The following is a 20,972-nucleotide window of genomic DNA, read 5'->3' as shown; positions in this document are numbered from 1 at the left end:
AGGACCCATGCCAAGTCTTTTTAGTTTCCTGAGGGGGAATAGGCTTTGTTGTGCCCTCTTCACAACTGTCTTGGTGTGTTTGGACCATTCTGGTGATGTGGACACCAAGGAACTTGAAGCTCTCAACCTGCTCCACTACAGCCCCATCGATGAGAATGGGGGCGTGCTCAGTCCTCCTTTTCCTGTAGTCCACAATCATCTCCTCTATCCTATCCCCTCTAACCGGAAGATGGGTACTCCCTCTCTCCCTTCCTCCTTTCCTCCCTTCCTCCCCCCACTCTCCCTCTAACTACCAACAGGTCTTAGGTCAGTGGACATGAAGATTAAGTGTTCGGTCAGTAGAGACAGTGTAGAGTGCTGTAGATGGTTGTTAGGTCATTGGATACAGTATAGAATGCTGTAGATGGTTGTTAGGTCAGTGGATACAGTGTAGAATGCTGTATATGGTTGTTAGGTCAGTGGATACAGTGTAGAATGCTGTAGATGGTTGTTAGGTCAGTGGATACAGTGTAGAATGCTGTAGATGGTTGTTAGGTCAGTGGATACAGTGTAGAATGCTGTAAATGGTTGTTAGGTCAGTGGATACAGTGTAGAATGCTGTAGATGGTTGTTAGGTTAGTGGATACAGTATAGAAAGCTGTAGATGGTTGTTAGGTCAGTGGATACAGTGTGGATGGTTGTTAGGTCAGTGGATACAGTGTAGAGTGCTGTAGATGGTTGTTAGGTCAGTGGATACAGTGTAGAATGCTGTAGATGGTTGTTAGGTCAGTGGATACATTGTAGAATGCTGTAGATGGTTGTTAGGTCAGTGGATACAGTATAGAAAGCTGTAGATGGTTGTTAGGTCAGTGGATACAGTGTAGATGGTTGTTAGGTCAGTGGATACAGTGTAGAGTGCTGTAGATGGTTGTTAGGTCAGTGGATACAGTGTAGAATGCTGTAGATGGTTGTTAGGTCAGTGGATACAGTGTAGAATGCTGTAGATGGTTGTTAGGTCAGTGGATACAGTGTAGAATGCTGTAGATGGTTGTTAGGTCAGTGGATACAGTGTAGAATGCTGTAGATGGTTGTTAGGAGACCTGGTTTTAAGTAGACTAGATATGTTAGTGTTTAAAAAGGAGCTGGATGCAGATCAGGGTTGATTGAGAAGGGAGGCCATTTTGGATGTGTCTAAAGACACAGTAGGGCCTAGATTCAAATCGGACTGTGGAAGATCCGCGTTATAGTGTGATTTACATTTAAAGGTCATTTCCAATTAAACCAGCATATGCAACTTGTACTGTGAATGCGGTCTCCGCAAACACGGAAACATTGCCTTTTAAAAGGTGCATAGCCGAAAAGGGGCGATCAGATTGAATCTAGCCCTAGATCTACTAGATTTCCTCTGGTGAATCTTGGTCTGTTGGTAAACTTAAATCTACTAAACTCTCTCTAAGCTTATATTTTTGGTTGTGATTGGGTATGACAGTAAACTAAACTCCTAAGGCATTTAGAAATTATTCAAGAAATCAATTGTTAAATATCATACATCTTAAAGTCCAAATATTTATGTAGAAATCACAGATTGTCCCTTTATGCTCCCATCTCTCTCTCTCTCTTTTTCATTCCACGGCTCTCCTTCAATAACGAAAAACTACTGGGACCAAAGACAGTCTCCATTCAGTCTTTTCTGTCCCCTGTCTGTCTCTCCCTCCTTCCCTTCCTCTCTGTCTCTCATCCTCTCTTTCCCTTTTGTCTCTGGGATGCGGGGCTGTAGGTGAGGCTGCGGGTGAGGGTCCGTGTCCAGTCCGAAGCTGGGGAAGCTAAAGGTGGTGCGGCGGCAGCTGCTGCAGAGGTAAACTACTAGTGTCTATGTGTGTGCACGGTCACGTTTGTTATAGTGATGAGAATACATATTTTTTAATGAAACGAAGAAACTTAAACAAACTTACAAAAACAACAAAACAAACGTGAAGCTATAATAATAGTGCTGACACAGGCAACTAAACATAGACAATCACCCAAGGAATATGGCTGCCTAAATATGGTTCCCAATCAGAGACAACGATAAACAGCTGCCTCTAATTGAGAACCAATCTAGACAACCATAGACATACAAAACACCTAGACTAGTAAACAAACCCCATAAACATACAAAAACCCTAGAAAGGACAAAAACACAACAAACCACCCATTGTCACACCCTGACCTAACCAAAATAATAAAGAAAACAGGTCAGGGCGTGACATGCACGTGTGTGTGTGTTGCTTGTGATGAAGATTCCATTCTAATTGATAGATGATACATTACTGTAGTATTAGCTGTCGTTAACAGGTAGAATAGTATTGTTATAGTATTATAGTGTGTTGTTCCCAGGTGATATTATATTAATATTGTATTATATTCTTGTGTATTGTATCATATCATAGTATTATTGTGTTTTTATCCAGGTATGAGCACCAGCCGTTTGTGTCGTGTCTGGCTGGTCTGTACGGCTGTCAATGGAGACGCTACCAGAGGGCCAAGTCTCAGCCTGGGGAGTGCTGCTGCAGCAGGGTAGCCTATACACAAGCACACACACACACACATACACACACAGAGAAGCACGCACACACACACACAGAGACTCAGGCACGTGCACAGGTAGGGTTCAACCAGTGCCCTTCTGTGAAAAAGTGTCTTTGCAGCTCTGTGGATTTTTTGTTGTTGTTGTTGACAAATTAGCCTACTTTTCAATTTTATTTTGAGTCTTTTGTTGTTTTAATTTTAAATGTAACATTAAATTAGGTTATTTCATAAGCTCTTGAATCTCACATAATACCCCCCTCCCTGCCTTCCCGCTCTTAGAGCGCACTTGTGTCTGACTTGCATGCAGTGACCACTGTCTGTGGGCCCCGCCCGGGGAGACTTGAATACTGTTAGCGACAAAGATTGGGGCAATTCGACTGCTTGTTAGTAAGAGGAAAATGTCAGCAGCAGAATAAACTCAAATCAAGTAAAAACATGTTTGTTTCGACTGCTTAGCTAACTAGCTAGCTAGAATATTTATATCATAATTCGCTCTGATCAGCTCAGAGCCACTCTTTTCCTGATGTCAATCGTCTCTCATGGTGTTTAGCCCAAGGACTCACTGCCTTGCTTGCAGTGTGTGATGAGTGAGTGTGTTGTTGTAGAAAATAAATAGACTGTTCTGCAGCAAGGTGCTCACTGACTAAAGCTAGAACGTTATCTGAAACACTGACTAAAGCTAGAACGTTATCTGAAACACTGACTAAAGCTAGAACGTTATCTGAAACACTGACTAAAGCTAGAACGTTATCTGAAACACTGACTAAAGCTAGAACGTTATCTGAAACACTGACTAAAACTAGAACGTTATCTGAAACACTGACTAAAGTTAGAACGTTATCTGAAACACTGACTAAACGTTATCTGAAACACTGACTAAAGCTAGAACGTTATCTGAAACACTGACTAAAGTTAGAACGTTATCTGAAACACTGACTAAACGTTATCTGAAACACTGACTAAAGCTAGAACGTTATCTGAAACACTGACTAAAGCTAGAACGTTATCTGAAACACTGACTAAAACTAGAACGTTATCTGAAACACTGACTAAAGCTAGAACGTTATCTGAAACACTGACTAAAGCTAGAACGTTATCTGAAACACTGACTAAAACTAGAACGTTATCTGAAACACTGACTAAAACTAGAACGTTATCTGAAACACTGACTAAAGTTAGAACGTTATCTGAAACACTGACTAAAGTTAGAACGTTATCTGAAACACTGACTAAAACTAGAACGTTATCTGAAACACTGACTAAAACTAGAACGTTATCTGAAACACTGACTAAAACTAGAACGTTATCTGAAACACTGACTAAAGCTAGAACGTTATCTGAAACACTGACTAAAACTAGAACGTTATCTGAAACACTGACTAAAACTAGAACGTTATCTGAAACACTGACTAAAACTAGAACGTTATCTGAAACACTGACTAAAACTAGAACGTTATCTGAAACACTGACTAAAACTAGAACGTTATCTGAAACACTGACTAAAGCTAGAACGTTATCTGAAACACTGTCTAAAGTTAGAACGTTATCTGAAACACTGACTAAAACTAGAACGTTATCTGAAACACTGACTAAAACTAGAACGTTATCTGAAACACTGACTAAAACTAGAACGTTATCTGAAACACTGACTAAAACTAGAACGTTATCTGAAACACTGACTAAAACTAGAACGTTATCTGAAACACTGACTAAAGCTAGAACGTTATCTGAAACACTGACTAAAGCTAGAACGTTATCTGAAACACTGACTAAAGCTAGAACGTTATCTGAAACACTGTCTAAAGTTAGAACGTTATCTGAAACACTGACTAAAACTAGAACGTTATCTGAAACACTGACTAAAGCTAGAACGTTATCTGAAACACTGACTAAAACTAGAACGTTATCTGAAACACTGACTAAACGTTATCTGAAACACTGTCTAAAGTTAGAACGTTATCTGAAACACTGACTAAAACTAGAACGTTATCTGAAACACTGACTAAAGCTAGAACGTTATCTGAAACACTGACTAAAGCTAGAACGTTATCTGAAACACTGACTAAAGCTAGAACGTTATCTGAAACACTGACTAAAGCTAGAACGTTATCTGAAACACTGACTAAAACTAGAACGTTATCTGAAACACTGACTAAACGTTATCTGAAACACTGTCTAAAGTTAGAACGTTATCTGAAACACTGACTAAAGTTAGAACGTTATCTGAAACACTGACTAAAGCTAGAACGTTATCTGAAACACTGACTAAAACTAGAACGTTATCTGAAACACTGACTAAACGTTATCTGAAACACTGTCTAAAGTTAGAACGTTATCTGAAACACTGACTAAAACTAGAACGTTATCTGAAACACTGACTAAAGCTAGAACGTTATCTGAAACACTGACTAAAACTAGAACGTTATCTGAAACACTGACTAAAGCTAGAACGTTATCTGAAACACTGACTAAACGTTATCTGAAACACTGTCTAAAGTTAGAACGTTATCTGAAACACTGACTAAAACTAGAACGTTATCTGAAACACTGACTAAAGCTAGAACGTTATCTGAAACACTGACTAAAACTAGAACGTTATCTGAAACACTGACTAAACGTTATCTGAAACACTGTCTAAAGTTAGAACGTTATCTGAAACACTGACTAAAACTAGAACGTTATCTGAAACACTGACTAAAGCTAGAACGTTATCTGAAACACTGACTAAAGCTAGAACGTTATCTGAAACACTGTCTAAAGCTAGAACGTTATCTGAAACACTGACTAAAGCTAGAACGTTATCTGAAACACTGACTAAAACTAGAACGTTATCTGAAACACTGACTAAACGTTATCTGAAACACTGTCTAAAGTTAGAACGTTATCTGAAACACTGACTAAAGTTAGAACGTTATCTGAAACACTGACTAAAGTTAGAACGTTATCTGAAACACTGACTAAAACTAGAACGTTATCTGAAACACTGACTAAACGTTATCTGAAACACTGTCTAAAGTTAGAACGTTATCTGAAACACTGACTAAAACTAGAACGTTATCTGAAACACTGACTAAAGCTAGAACGTTATCTGAAACACTGACTAAAACTAGAACGTTATCTGAAACACTGACTAAAGCTAGAACGTTATCTGAAACACTGACTAAACGTTATCTGAAACACTGTCTAAAGTTAGAACGTTATCTGAAACACTGACTAAAACTAGAACGTTATCTGAAACACTGACTAAAGCTAGAACGTTATCTGAAACACTGACTAAAACTAGAACGTTATCTGAAACACTGACTAAACGTTATCTGAAACACTTTCTAAAGTTAGAACGTTATCTGAAACACTGACTAAAACTAGAACGTTATCTGAAACACTGACTAAAGCTAGAACGTTATCTGAAACACTGACTAAAGCTAGAACGTTATCTGAAACACTGACTAAAGCTAGAACGTTATCTGAAACACTGACTAAAGCTAGAACGTTATCTGAAACACTGACTAAAGCTAGAACGTTATCTGAAACACTGACTAAAACTAGAACGTTATCTGAAACACTGACTAAACGTTATCTGAAACACTGTCTAAAGTTAGAACGTTATCTGAAACACTGACTAAAACTAGAACGTTATCTGAAACACTGACTAAAGCTAGAACGTTATCTGAAACACTGACTAAAACTAGAACGTTATCTGAAACACTGACTAAACGTTATCTGAAACACTGTCTAAAGTTAGAACGTTATCTGAAACACTGACTAAAACTAGAACGTTATCTGAAACACTGACTAAAGCTAGAACGTTATCTGAAACACTGACTAAAACTAGAACGTTATCTGAAACACTGACTAAACGTTATCTGAAACACTGTCTAAAGTTAGAACGTTATCTGAAACACTGACTAAAACTAGAACGTTATCTGAAACACTGACTAAAGCTAGAACGTTATCTGAAACACTGACTAAAACTAGAACGTTATCTGAAACACTGACTAAACGTTATCTGAAACACTGTCTAAAGTTAGAACGTTATCTGAAACACTGACTAAAGCTAGAACGTTATCTGAAACAGTGTGTGGTGAGTTTGCTGATAGTGCAGAGTGGACTGGGCACGTGCTGAGTATTGATTCTCTCTCTGCTGACATACTGCAACTGCAGTGTGTGTTGTTAATGTTACTGATCTAACCCTTTATAGGAACAATTACTCTCTCTCTTTGACTGCCTTTCTCTCTCTGACCCCCCCACTCTCCCGCTGCCCCCCTCGTGTCTCTCCACTTCTCATCCCCTCTCCCTTCTCTCTCACCCCTCTCTGCTTCCTTCTCTCTCTCCTCCAGGTGGAGTGTGGGAGCGTGGTCCTTCTGGTCCTGACCTTCCTCCTCTCATCTCTGTTCCTCTACTTCTGGAGCCAGGCTCACAACGATTACAATGATTTTGATTGGTGGGTCACGCGCATGCACGAAACACAAACACATGTGTACGACACACACACCACCCACGTGCACGCAAGCATGCACGCACGCACACACACACACCACACGCACATATATACACACACACACACCACACATGCACAGATTGTACTACAGTGGGGCAAAAAAAGTATTTAGTCAGCCACCAATTGTGCAAGTTCTCCCACTTAAAAAGATGAGAGAGGCCTGTAATTTTCATCATAGGTACACTTCAACTATGACAGACAAAATGAGAAGAAAGACAAATCCAGAAAATCACATTGTAGGATTTTTAATGAATTTATTTGCAAATGATGGTTGAAAATAAGTATTTGGTCAATAATAAAAGTTTATCTCAATACTTTGTTATATACCCTTTGTTGGCAATGACAGAGGTCAAACGTTTTCTGTAAGTCTTCACAAGGTTTTCACACACTGTTGCTGGTATTTTGGCCCATTCCTCCATGCAGATCTCCTCTAGAGCAGTGATGTTTTGGGGCTGTTTCTGGGCAGCACGGACTTTCAACTCCCTCCAAAGATTTTCTATGGGGTTGAGATCTGGAGACTGGCTAGGCCACTCCAGGACCTTGAAATGCTTCTTACGAAGCCACTCCTTCGTTGCCCGGGTGGTGTGTTTGGGATCATTGTCATGCTGAAATACCCAGCCACGTTTCATCTTCAATGCCCTTGCTGATGGAAGGAGGTTTTCACTCAAAATCTCACGATACATGGCCCCATTCATTCTTTCCTTTACACGAATCAGTCGTCCTGGTCCCTTTGCAGAAAAACAGCCCCAAAGCATGATGTTTCCACCCCCATGCTTCACAGTAGGTATGGTGTTCTTTGGATGCAACTCAGCATTCTTTGTCCTCCAAACACGACGAGTTGAGTTTTTACCAAAAAGTTATATTTTGGTTTCATCTGACCATATGACATTCTCCCAATCTTCTTCTGGATCATCCAAATGCTCTCTAGCAAACTTCAGACGGGCCTGGACATGTACTGGCTTAAGCAGGGGGACACGTCTGGCACTGCAGAATTTGAGTCCCTGGCGGCGTAGTGTGTTACTGATGGTAGGCTTTGTTACTTTGGCCCCAGCTCTCTGCAGGTCATTCCCTAGGTTCCCCCGTGTGGTTCTGGGATTTTTGCTCACCGTTCTTGTGATCATTTTGACCCCACGGGGTGAGAACTTGCGTGGAGCCCCAGATTGAGGGAGATTATCAGTGGTCTTGTATGTCTTCCATTTCCTAATAATTGCTCCCACAGTTGATTTCTTCAAACCAAGCTGCTTACCTAGATTCAGTCTTCCCAGCCTGGTGCAGGTCTACAATTTCGGTTCTGGTGTCCTTTGACAGCTCTTTGGTCTTGGCCATAGTGGAGTTTGGAGTGTGACTCTTTGAGGTTGTGGACAGGTGTCTTTTATATCGATAACAAGTTCAAACCATTAATACTGGTAACGAGTGGAGGACAGAGGAGCCTCTTAAAGAAGAAGTTACAGGTCTGTGAGAGACAGAAATCTTGCTTGTTTGTAGGTGACCAAATACATATTTTCCACCATAATTTGCACATAAATTCATTACAAATCCTACAATGTGATTTTCTGGATTTTTTTTCTCATTTTGTCTGTCATAGTTTAAGTTTACCTATGATGAAAATTACAGGCCTCTCTCATCTTTTTAAGTGGGAGAACTTGCACAATTGGTGACTGACTAAAAACTTTTTTGCCCCACTGTATATGTATGCATTGCAGGTTTAACTTTGAGACTCTGGGATTCTGGTTCCCCTGGTCTCTGGTGCTGCTGGTTATTGCTGCTGCTCTGTTCACCTACATCTCTCTGCTGCTGGTGAGAACTAGTAATACTACTATACACAACTATACATACATACTACGTACTATACTTGTATTAATACTATTACTATAATATTATTACAACTATTCTATTGCTGCTGCTCTGCTGCTGGTGAGAACTATAGTACTATCACTATACGAATTCTATGCTACTGTTGCTGCTCTGTTCAGTACTACTACATTACTATACCACTGTACTACTGCTGCTCTCTTCAGTACTACTACATTACTATACCACTGTACTACTGCTGCTCTCTTCAGTACTACTACATTACTATACCACTGTACTACTGCTGCTCTCTTCAGTACTACTACATTACTATACCAATGTACTGCTGCTGCTTTCTTCAGTACTACTACATTACTATACCACTGTACTACTGCTGCTCTCTTCAGTACTACTACATTACTATACCACTGCACTACTGCTGCTCTCTTCAGCACTACTACATTACTATACCACTGCACTACTGCTGCTCTCTTCAGTACTACTACATTACTATACCACTGTACTGCTGCTGCTCTCTTCAGTACTACTACATTACTATACCACTGTACTGCTGCTGCTCTCTTCAGTACTACTACATTACTATACCACTGTACTACTGCTGCTCTCTTCAGTACTACTACATTACTATACCAATGTACTACTGCTGCTCTGTTCATTTACATCTCTATGTTGTTGTCTTGCAGGTACTGGCAGTGTGTTTACTGTCTGAGGGACAGAGGTTGTACCTTCACTGGAGTCACAAGGTATCTCCCATCCTCCATGGAGTACAGCACACAGTCAAATCAAATCACATTTTATTTGTCACATACACATGTTTAGCAGATGTTATTGCGGGTGTAGCGAAATGCTTGTGTTTCTAGCTAAGAACAGTGCAGTAATATCTAACAAGTAATGTCTAACAATACACACAATCTAAAGTAAAGGAATGGAATTAAGAATATATACATATTTGGATGAGCAATTTCAGAGCAGCATAGACTAAGATACAGTAGAATAGAATACAGTATATACTTATGAGATGAGTAATGCATAGACTAAGATACAGTAGAATAGTATAGAATACACTATATACATATGAGATGAGTAATGCATAGACTAAGATACAGTAGAATATAATACATTATATACTTATGAGATGAGTAATGCAAAATATGTAAACATTATTTAAGTGACTAGTGTTCCAATTACTAAAGTGGCCAGTGATTTCAAGTACATGTATATAGGGCAGCAGCCTCTAATTCACACACACACACATCATCTGTGAAGAAGCACAGACTGATCTGGATGACACATATGTTGATTAGTCCTTTGATATTTTTCTGTGTTAGATGGGGATTGTGGTGACCCTGGCATTCGCTGTCAGTGCCACGGCTGTTCTGTCTGAGGTGTGGAGTAAAGAGTGGAAGACCCTCCTCCTCTCCCTGCAGGTTGGCTAGTCTAGCCGTCACTCACACATACACAGACCAATAAAATCAAGCGACCCAAAGTGACAATGTGAAATGTGTATGTTCAGTTGTCTGCATTGTGATATGAACCTTTTGCTGTCTCCCCTTCTCTATTGGCTAGGTCACAGCCCCCTTTCTTCATGTAGGCGGGGTTTTATTTATGACTCTCCTGTCCTGGCCAATAGCGCTGCACTTTTTTCGCATGAACAAGAGAGGTAAGTGCTCCAATTGGCTGCTGTAAAACAAGTCCAGTTTCTGGTCGTGTTCCCCTGCTTAGTCGTTGCGGACAAATGCCAGATTTTTCAAAGCCTGGATAGGTATTTTACGTATCAGCTAACCACATCTATGTTATAGCAACCTGGTGTCCAACTGCACGGTCAAGGATGTGGCACACAACCATTGGTTGACGCATGCAACATCTGAGCAGAAGAACGCAACCCCTGTTGACTGAGACTTAGAGAAAACTTTTCAGAGTTGTAAACCTGACATAGACACTGCATTGTGTGTATTGTTGTGAATTGTTAAATATTACTGCACTGTTGGAGCTAGAAACACATGAATTTCACTACACCCGCAATAACATCTGCTAAACGTGTATGTGAAAATGAAATTTGATTTGATGACGCACACTCTGTGCTTCGCTTTCTCTCTCTCTTTTTCCCTCTATCTCTCGCTCTCTCTTGTTTCTCTGTCATCTCCATGGTCACTGTTCTGAGTTGTCGTGGTGACGTTAGCTGTAGGTGTACTAGCTGACTCATGTCTGGCCTCTCTGTGGAGGATAATGACACACACACACTTAAGCTGTGTCAGGTGTACAGTAGTCTGATTTAAAGGGGCAATCTGCGGTTCACACAATAACAAACGACTCCCTTCACCTATTGTGGTAAACAGCTACGGGATGGGGCTGGAGAAATGTAACCACTCTTACCAGATTCATAGACCAAGTGTTTATACATTCATGAGGAATTCATAAATCATTCAATAAATCAATGGGTAAATACAAATGGATGTAGCAATCACAGATTGCCCCTTTAAGCTCTGATTTCATCATTAAGACTTGTATAACTAGAATTAGAACACTGGATCTCTGCTAGAGAGCCTGTTCCAGTATGAGGTTGTTGTGAAATATGGTCACGCTCTCTCTCGCTCTCTCGCTCTCTATGGCTCTCTCGCTCTCTATGGCTCTCTCGCTCTCTTGCTCTCTATGGCTCTCTCGCCCTCTTGCTCTCTATGGCTCTCTCACTCTCTCTCGCTCTTTCTCTCTCTCTAGTGCATCAGGTGTGTCTGTTGGGTGTGTACCTGGGTGTATTGTTCAGTCTGTACCTGGTTCCTCTGGCCATGTATTCTCCCTGCATCAGAGAAGCTGGAACCCTGGGACCCAAACCAACACTCCTCGGACACAGAGGAGCTCCCATGGTACATATCTATATATCAATGACATTATTATCAATATTATCACTATCTATATATAACATTATTATCAATAGTTTCACTATCTATATATTACATTATTATCAATATTATCACTATCTATATATAACATTATTATCAATAGTATCACTATCTATATATTACATTATTATCAATATTATCACTATCTATATATAACATTATTATCAATAGTATCACTATCTATATATTACATTATTATCAATAGTATCACTATCTATATATTACATTATTATCAATATTATCACTATCTATATATAACATTATTATCAATAGTATCACTATCTATATATAACAGTATTATCAACATTATCATTATCAATAACTTCATTATCAATAGTATCACTATATATATAACATTATCATCTATCAATAACTTCATTATCAATATTGTCGCCATATATAACATTATAATCTATCAATAACTTCATTATCGATATTATCACTATATATATAACATTATTATCAACATTATCATTATCTATCAATAACCTCATGATCAATATTATCACTATCTATATATAACATTATTATCATCTATCAATAACTTCATGATCAATATTATCACTATATATATATATATATATAACATTATTATCATCTATCAATAACTTCATGATCAATATTATCACTATCAATACCATCATTATCAATATTATAAATCTCGCGCACCACTCCAGCGTTCCATGTCCTTTTCTACCACTCTGCTAAAAACCGCTCCAGCGCTCCATGTCCTTTTCTACCACTCTGCTAAAAGCCGCTCCAGCGCTCCATGTCCTTTTCTACCCCTCTGCTAAAAACCGCTCCAGCGCTCCATGTCCTTTTCTACCGCTCTGCTAAAAACTGCTCCAGCGCTCCATGTCCTTTTCTACCACTCTGCTAAAAACCGCTCCAGCCCTCCATGTCCTTTTCTACCGCTCTGCTAAAAACCGTTCCAGCGCTCCATGTCCTTTTCTACCGCTCTGCTAAAAACCGCTCCAGCCCTCCATGTCCTTTTCTACCGCTCTGCTAAAAACCGCTCCAGCGCTTCATGTCCTTTTCTACCGCTCTGCTAAAAACCGCTCCAGCGCTCCATGTCCTTTTCTACCGCTCTGCTAAAAACCGCTCCAGCGCTCCATGTCCTTTTCTACCACTCTGCTAAAAACCGCTCCAGCGCTCCATGTCCTTTTCTACCGCTCTGCTAAAAACCGCTCCAGCCCTCCATGTCCTTTTCTACCGCTCTGCTAAAAACCGCTCCAGCACTCCATGTCCTTTTCTACCGCTCTGCTAAAAACCGCTCCAGCACTCCATGTCATTTTCTACCACTCTGCTAAAAACCGCTCCGCACTCACATGAAAAAAAACTGCCATACCAAATTCGTTAATTCATTAAAATCACAATTGAATCAACACCCATATATTTTTATGACTACTTGGACCTAACGATTGTTTTTTACGTGTTGAAACCAAACCACATGGATTTGAATGAAAAGTATTTGAATTAACATGAAAAGGTAAATGAAAGAAGCGAACATCGTTTCAAATAGGCTACATGTCATATTCATGTTTTATTTTACCTTTATTTAACTAGGCAAGTCAGTTAAGAACAAATTCTTATTTACAATGACGGCCTAGGAACAGTCGGTTAACTGCCTGTTCAGGGGCAGAACGACAGATTTGTACCTTGTCAGCTCGGGGATTCGAACTTGCAACCTTTCAGTTGTTAAACAGCATATAAACACTCTAAATAGGTCAGGAGCCAGACATTATTTAGGCTATATGAATACAATTATTTCAAGGCTATTCTACAAAGAAATACATTACATCAGCATTTAAACAACATTTTGTTTTATTAAATCATTATAGTCTATAAATTGTGCATATAGGCTGTAACTTAGAATTAAATAGAATTTAAATGAAAAATGACTTATTAGTGCCTTTGAATTGATTTTTAGAAACATGAGTTTGGCCAGAGTCCGTGTCTTAAGGCTCGTGTGACGGTGCCTGGAGAGCCGGCCAGCAGCGGAGAATATCCTCTCCACACTTGCAGAGCCACTGGGGATGCTTAACACCCTTTTGGCTGCTCTTGACAGGCTGGGCAGAGATGCAGAGTTGTTGTTTTTATGTTCCTATAGGTAGGATTTTAGGCAAAATAACCAAATCAGTATGGAAAGCTCCTTGACAGTGGCAATATGCCAGGCCTATAGAGTCTAAATCAATTATGGTCTATAGAGTCTAAATCAATTATGGCCTATAGAGTCAAAATCAATTATGGCCTATAGAGTCTAAATCAATTATGGCCTATAGAGTCTAAATCAATTATGGCCTATAGAGTCAAAATCAATTATGGCCTATAGAGTCAAAATCAATAATGGCCTATAGAGTCAAAATCAATTATGGCCTATTGAGTCAAAATCAATTATGGCCTATAGAGTCAAAATCAATTATGGCCTATTGAGTCCAAATCAATTATGGCCTATAGAGTCAAAATCAATGATGGCCTATAGAGTCAAAATCAATGATGGCCTATAGAGTCAAAATCAATGATGGCCTATAGAGTCAAAATCAATGATGGCCTATAGAGTCTAAATCAATTATGGCCTATAGAGTCAAAATCAATTATGGCCTATTGTGTAGATAATAAAACGGAAATGAACGCAACATTTAAGAGATCTGATGTTTAGTTCCTAAATACTTTGCTACAATGACACACTTAGTTATCTATCCACCTCGTTCTTTTCCTTTAGCATGTGCACGTAGTATGTACACCATCATGCTTCAGGATACCTTTCTTTTCAGATTCCACAATGATTATTTATTTATGGACACTACATCACCTCACTCCCTCTCTTGTTCTTGGTCCTCATCTTTGTCACATTGATTTAGTCACATTGATTTAGCACCTGTGTGTTTTATCAGTTTCTTTATGAAAATATTTAGCGAACTCCATGACAGTAGCTAAAGCAAGGGGATATAGCAGCACACAAGTAGACTACAAATGCATGCTGGGCCGGGCATCCTCTGAGCTGGTGAGGTGAGTGCTACTGGAGACAAAATTGGAGCTGGCGAGAAGGCTGACGCTCCAGCCTTTAGGAATCTCGCTCCAGGCTCCAGTCAAATTGGGAACGCTCCGCTCACATACCTTGGTGTGTTCGTGCTTGTCTGTCCTCTAACAGCTTGCTCCAGAGAACACTCTAATGTCCTTTGAGAGTGCAGTGGAGGCTGGAGTGGACGGGCTGGAGACTGACATCACTATAAGGTACACACCCCTCTCTCTCTTGTTTTGTCTGTCGTGTTTGTCTGTCCCCTTCTGATCCCTGTAATAGCCCCGTTTCCTGTCTAGCTTTGACCCCTGTCCTGCCTTGTCCTGTCCTGGCAGCCTTGTACTAATCCTAGAGATCAGACATTAGCGTTAGCGTCCCTCCACTCCTCACAGTTAATGTGATTACAGCCTAACTAATCCAGTTAGAGGTTAGTACTCCTGTCCAGGCCTGCTAGCCTGGCGCTGGCTGTGTTCTCTATGTGGCCTTTAGCATTAGCATGTAGGACGCAGACCTGGACTCAAATACTATTTCAAATCATTTTAGGTACTTTAGCTGGGCTTGAGAAGCTGGGAGGGTGTAGTGGAGTTAGCCTGGTGTAGTGGAGTTAGCCTGGTGTAGTGGAGTTAGCCTGGTGTAGTGGAGTTAGCCTGGTGTAGTGGAGTTAGCCTGGTGTAGTGGAGTTAGCCTGGTGTAGTGGAGTTAGCCTGGTGTAATGGAGTTAGCCTGGTGTAATGGAACCGCCCATCAGGCACTCCAGGAAGGCTAAAGCAAACGCTCAAAGTATTTGAAAGATTTAAAATAGTACATGCATTTGAACCGGGCCTGTTAGCAGGACCTTAGCTAGCAGACCTAGTGAATCTTCACCTGAGACCTGCCACACGTCTGTCTTGACCATGTGAACGGCAGCACCTAATCTCTCCCCTCCCCCTTCTCTCTCTCCTAGTGCTGATGGCGTTCCGTTTGTGATGCATGACCTCACCCTGCAGAGGACCACTAACGTAGAGGAGGTGTTTCCTAACAGAACACACACACCTGCTGCCCTGTTCACCTGGTCTGATGTACAGCTGCTCAACGCTGGGGCCTGGTTCCTCTCTGTAAGGACACTCACACTTTTGAATGGAGACACAAACACACACACACACACACACACACACACACACACACACAGTAGCTGACTTCAGCGCCATGGGTTAGTTAGTAGCTGTATTACAGACCGCTTTTAACCATCTCTCTCTCTCTCCGCCCTCCCCCCCCCCCCCCCCCCTCTCCCTCCCAGTGGGATCCTTTTGGCACAGTGTCCTCTCTGTCTCCAGAGCAGCGAGCGCTAGCTGCCAATCAGACTGTTCCCTCCCTGGCTGAAGTTCTGAACGTAGCTAATCGGACGGGCAGGACACTGTTGTTTGACCTGAGACAGCCTCCTCCTGGACACCCTTATAGAGACAACTACCTCAACATCACCCTCGACCTCATACACACACACATCAACTCCAGCCAAGTATGTGTGTGGCTGGGGGGGGAACCATGTTACAGGACCATGTTAGAAAGGCCTGCCGCCATGCTCTTATAAGGGACAAACTTTTTTAAGAGTGTGTGCGTGTGCGTGTGTGTGTGTGTGTGTAGGTGCTGTGGCTGCCATCAGATCAGAGAGGGGAGATACAGCAGGTAGATCCAGAGCTGCAACAGACAGCCGGACAGACTGCCTCTATTCAGGAACTACAGGACAACCACATCACTTCCCTCAACCTGCATTACAGCACCATGTCTCTACAACACATCAGGTACACACCCACCCACACACACAAGATGTACTATAAAACGTCTCACTCCTCACCCACCATGCATGTGTGTGTTTCAGTAAGTACAGGTCGGTGAACATCAGTGTGAACCTGTATGTAGTGAACCAGCCGTGGCTCTACTCTCTGGCCTGGTGCAGTGGAGCATCCTCTGTTACCACCAACAACATGCTGCTGAGAGATATACACACACCTCTGCTCCTTGTGGTGAGACTCACACACACACACACTGCTGCTCCTTGTGGTGAGACACACACACACACTGCTGCTCCTTGTGGTGAGACTCACACACACTGCTGCTTCTTGTGGTGAGACACACACACACACTGCTGCTCCTTGTGGTGAGACACACACACACTGCTGCTCCTTGTGGTGAGACACACACACACTGCTGCTCCTTGTGGTGAGACACACACACACACCGCTGCTCCTTGTGGTGAGACACACACACACACACACTGCTCCTTGTGGTGAGACACACACACACACACACACCTCTGCTCCTTGTGGTGAGACACACACACACACACACACCTCTGCTCCTTGTGGTGAGACACACACACACACACCTCTGCTCCTTGTGGTGAGACACACACACACACTGCTGCTCCTTGTGGTGAGACACACACACACACCTCTGCTCCTTGTGGTGAGACACACACACACACCTCTGCACCTTGTGGTGAGACACACACACACACCGCTGCTCCTTGTGGTAAGACACACACACACACCTCTGCACCTTGCGGTGAGACACACACACACACTGCTGCTCCTTGTGGTGAGACACACACACACACACTGCTGCTCCTTGTGGTGAGACACACACACACACTGCTGCTCCTTGTGGTGAGACACACACACACACACCATTTTCTTTGTTCCAGCCATTATTATGAGCCGTCCTCCCCTCAGCAGCCTCCTGTGACACACACACACACTGCTAATCAACATGGGAGGCACACACACACCTCACACACACGTTCTCGTTATGGTGAGACGCACACACAAGCACACACTAATGTCTTCACATGTGTTTCCCAACCCCTACAGACTCCAGAGCAGTACAGTGTGATGTGGGTTCTGACTGACCTGGTCTCTGCTGCTCTTATCGTCTGCATCTTCATATTCCACTGGTGAGTTCACACGTTTCTACATACATGTCAAAGGTGTGTGAGTGAGATGATTTCAGTGGAAAATATAATGGGTTAGTTAGGTAAAGGTGTGTCTGTAAGGTGTGTCTGTATGTGTGTGTGTAAAGTGTGCTATTTCTCCCTGTCCTACAGGTGGCGTGAGCGAGGCTTACAATTCTGGTCAGGCAGTCGGCAGACACACAAGACCGGGCCTTATAGCAAGTTCCGGACCGGTAAGGACAACAACAATATCATACTAAATACTGTACATCACTATAGCCCTCTCCCATTGAACTAGTCTCCTACTTGTGGAAACACAGGGGCATATACTAAAAAGCACACCAACATTTTAATCTCTTGCATATCTGTAGAGTTTATGAGCTGGATTAGCTGTTTGTTTCTGACATTCAATTCAAATTCTAAAATAATCTCTGCTCAATGCCCGTGGTGTTCTAAGCCTCTAGTTTGTTGGACACATAACATTAAAAAGCCTGTTTCATCAGAGGCAGTATGTTGGTGCATTTTTAAGGCAGTGTAAAGCCGTGCTCCTCCAGGATGATTTGATATTTTACTTGGAATGCCGGCGTAAATGATTCTGTGTTCTGTCTGTGCCTTAGATCCAGTGGAATCAGGGAGGGGTCGATGGAATCCCTTCCACTCAGAGTCTCCCACTAGAACCCTCATCTCCCTCCCTCTGGACCTTAACCCATGAACCACTCAACTCGCGAACCCTGCATGAACCAATGAACCTCCCATGAACCCTCTGGTTCTCAACCCTTGAAACCTGCATGAACCACTGAACCTCCCATGAACCATTCCCAAACCCCAAACCATTGGACCTCAACCCACACATGAACCCTGCACCAACCGCTGACCTGAACCTCAACTACCCCACCCCTGACCTCTAACCCATATCCTTTGCCCGGCAGAGCTCAGCGACGTCTGGTCCATCTCCAGTGGGAATGTCCGAACGGAACTACGGACCCCCAGTACCCTCCACACCATCACAGAGGAGTAACACACAGACACTCACACAGAGGCATATAAGTACACACACACACACACACAGACACTCACCCAGTCACACACACACAAAGTGTGAACACACAAGAATAAGCAAAGAAAAACGGGGAGGAAAACAAGAGGAGGAACTGAATGTGTAAAAAGAGGAAGAGGGTGATGTAATGTGAAAGATGAGTCAGTATTTTGATCATCCTGACTAAGACTGTTGTTCCTGTGTCCTCACCTGGCCAGCTCATTCACACTCATTCTGGTGACCACTGGAACTACACAACTGAACTGCTCAAGTATGAAGTATACACTGAACAAAAATATAAATGCAACATGTAAAGTGTTGGTCCAATGTTTCATGAGCTGAAATAAGAAATCCCAGACATTTTCCATACGCACAAAAAGCTTATTTCTCTCAACTTTTGTGCACAAATTTGTTTACATCCCTGTTAGTGAGCATTTCTCCTTTGCCAAAATAATCCATCCACCTGACATGTCAAGAAGCTGATTAAACAGCATGATCATTACACAGGTGCACCTTGTCCTGGGGACAATAAATGCCCACTTCAAAATGTGCACTTTTGTCACACAACACAACGCCACAGATGACTCAAGTTTTGAGGGAGCGTGTAATTGGCATGCTGACTGCAGGAATGTCCACCAGAGAATTGAATGTTAATTTCTCTACCATAAGCTGCATGGTAGAGAATTTGGCAGTACATCCAACCAGCCTCAGAACCACAGACCACGTGTAACCACTCCATCCCAGGACCTCCACATCCGGCTTCTTCACCTGAAGGATCGTCTGGGGGGGGGGGGGGGGCACGGCTCCCCAGTGGGTGGGCCTATGCTGCACCCCTACCCAGTCATGTGAAATACATAGATTAGTGCCTAATGAATTTATTTCAATTGACTGATTTCTTTCTATGAACTGTAACTCAGTAAAATCTTTGAAATGGTTGCATGTTGTGTTTAGATTTTTGTTCAGTATATATTTTTTGTTCTCATTACTGTACAGACATCAGCTGCATTAGAGGAATTGATGAATAGTGTCTTGTATTTTGTGTGTGAGTGAGTGGATGCAGGTGAACACTGACTGTACTGTGGTTTTAATGATCATCAGTTGCTATTTAGATTTGAATGTATGACCAAGCAGTAGCCTAGTGTTTTAGCATGGCAGTGAAATACAGCGTCTGCTTCTGCAAACATACATCTATCTATCATGAGATCTACTTCATTTTGAGGTTGTAGAAGCTATGTGAGTATGACTTTCAGGTGTTGTGTGGAAAGTTGCTGGTTTCAGGTGTTAGTCTGAGCGTTGGTTGGTTGGTAATGGCTCTGTGGACAGTGTTGAGCGGGAGACAGTAGATCTAAGTGCCATAGGAGACACACTGTCCACAAGCCACTGGCCAGCCATACAGAGGATAGAAGAGAGGTTTTAGGGGGCTTCTACAGAACTTTTGTTATTATCTGAAGCCTTCTAGAACTCTCACAATACATTCTAGAACACTCCAAGACAAAAAAAATACATGTTGACAATCTGTATGTTCACAGTAAACCAACTAACAACAGAGCAGTTGATATTCTGATGACCAGAGAGTAAAATAATTATCTTCTGCCATTGGTAGAATTGCACTCCACCTTGCTTGCATTAGAGACCGCTAGGCTATACAAATACCATGCTATCATGAATCAAAACCTATATTTGGTCCCAACAATGATTCAAAGGTGTCAAACACTCAGAATGTAATTGTTGTTAAATAGCAAAAGGCTACATAGTATTTCTGGTCGTTTTCTGTTTAACAGGATGACCATTTTGTTTGAATGTATGAGCCTTCTCAATGTTTACTGTACCTATTTTCTGACTGTAAATGGTAATACCTGATATTAAACATCTTTAAAGGGTTGAGTTGGTTGTTTATTCATTGATTAACCCATTTGATTCCATGTCCACAGTATAACGCTACTTCTGTTACTCCAGTTGAACAAAAAAAAAATCGACCCACTGTCCTCGTCCAATCATCTTTATTGTTTTTACAAAAACAGACACCTCGGCTGGGATTCAATCTGAGTGCTCTAATCAACATTGCGGTTTTTAAAGGCAATGCTACCTCATTTACGGAGATCGTATTTTAAGGTAACTACTGCAGATGTCTGCTCAATTGGAAATTCCCTTCAAATGTCAAGCACGGTTTCTGATTTGATCCTGGCCCTCATTGGGGGGTGCAGAGGAGAGGCGGGGCAAGGAAAACTATACTAACA

The 20,972-nt window shown here is 41.8% G+C and overlaps 1 protein-coding gene across 1 annotated transcript; it reads left to right on the top strand.

Annotated features, from left to right (window-relative positions):
- The first annotated feature begins 229 nt into the window (after nucleotides 1–229).
- On the top strand, nucleotides 230–19,201 carry LOC139385442 (glycerophosphodiester phosphodiesterase domain-containing protein 5-like). Its single transcript, XM_071130490.1, has 17 exons — nucleotides 230–233; nucleotides 1,774–1,834; nucleotides 2,430–2,535; nucleotides 6,885–6,988; nucleotides 8,749–8,842; nucleotides 9,541–9,600; nucleotides 10,186–10,284; nucleotides 10,424–10,517; nucleotides 11,573–11,718; nucleotides 14,906–14,988; nucleotides 15,717–15,867; nucleotides 16,050–16,268; nucleotides 16,394–16,551; nucleotides 16,629–16,773; nucleotides 17,620–17,702; nucleotides 17,853–17,932; nucleotides 18,629–19,201. The coding sequence occupies exons 1-17, from the start codon at nucleotides 230–232 to the stop codon at nucleotides 18,715–18,717; spliced, it is 1,776 nt and encodes a 591-aa protein (XP_070986591.1). The 3' UTR covers nucleotides 18,718–19,201.
- The last annotated feature ends 1,771 nt before the right edge of the window (nucleotides 19,202–20,972 follow it).

This window comes from Oncorhynchus clarkii, chromosome 27, assembly GCF_045791955.1.
Source record: "Oncorhynchus clarkii lewisi isolate Uvic-CL-2024 chromosome 27, UVic_Ocla_1.0, whole genome shotgun sequence".
In the NCBI taxonomy this organism is placed as follows: domain Eukaryota; kingdom Metazoa; phylum Chordata; class Actinopteri; order Salmoniformes; family Salmonidae; genus Oncorhynchus; species Oncorhynchus clarkii.
Note: the sequence above shows the minus strand (reverse complement) of the source record. Positions and strands in the feature narration are given on the sequence as shown.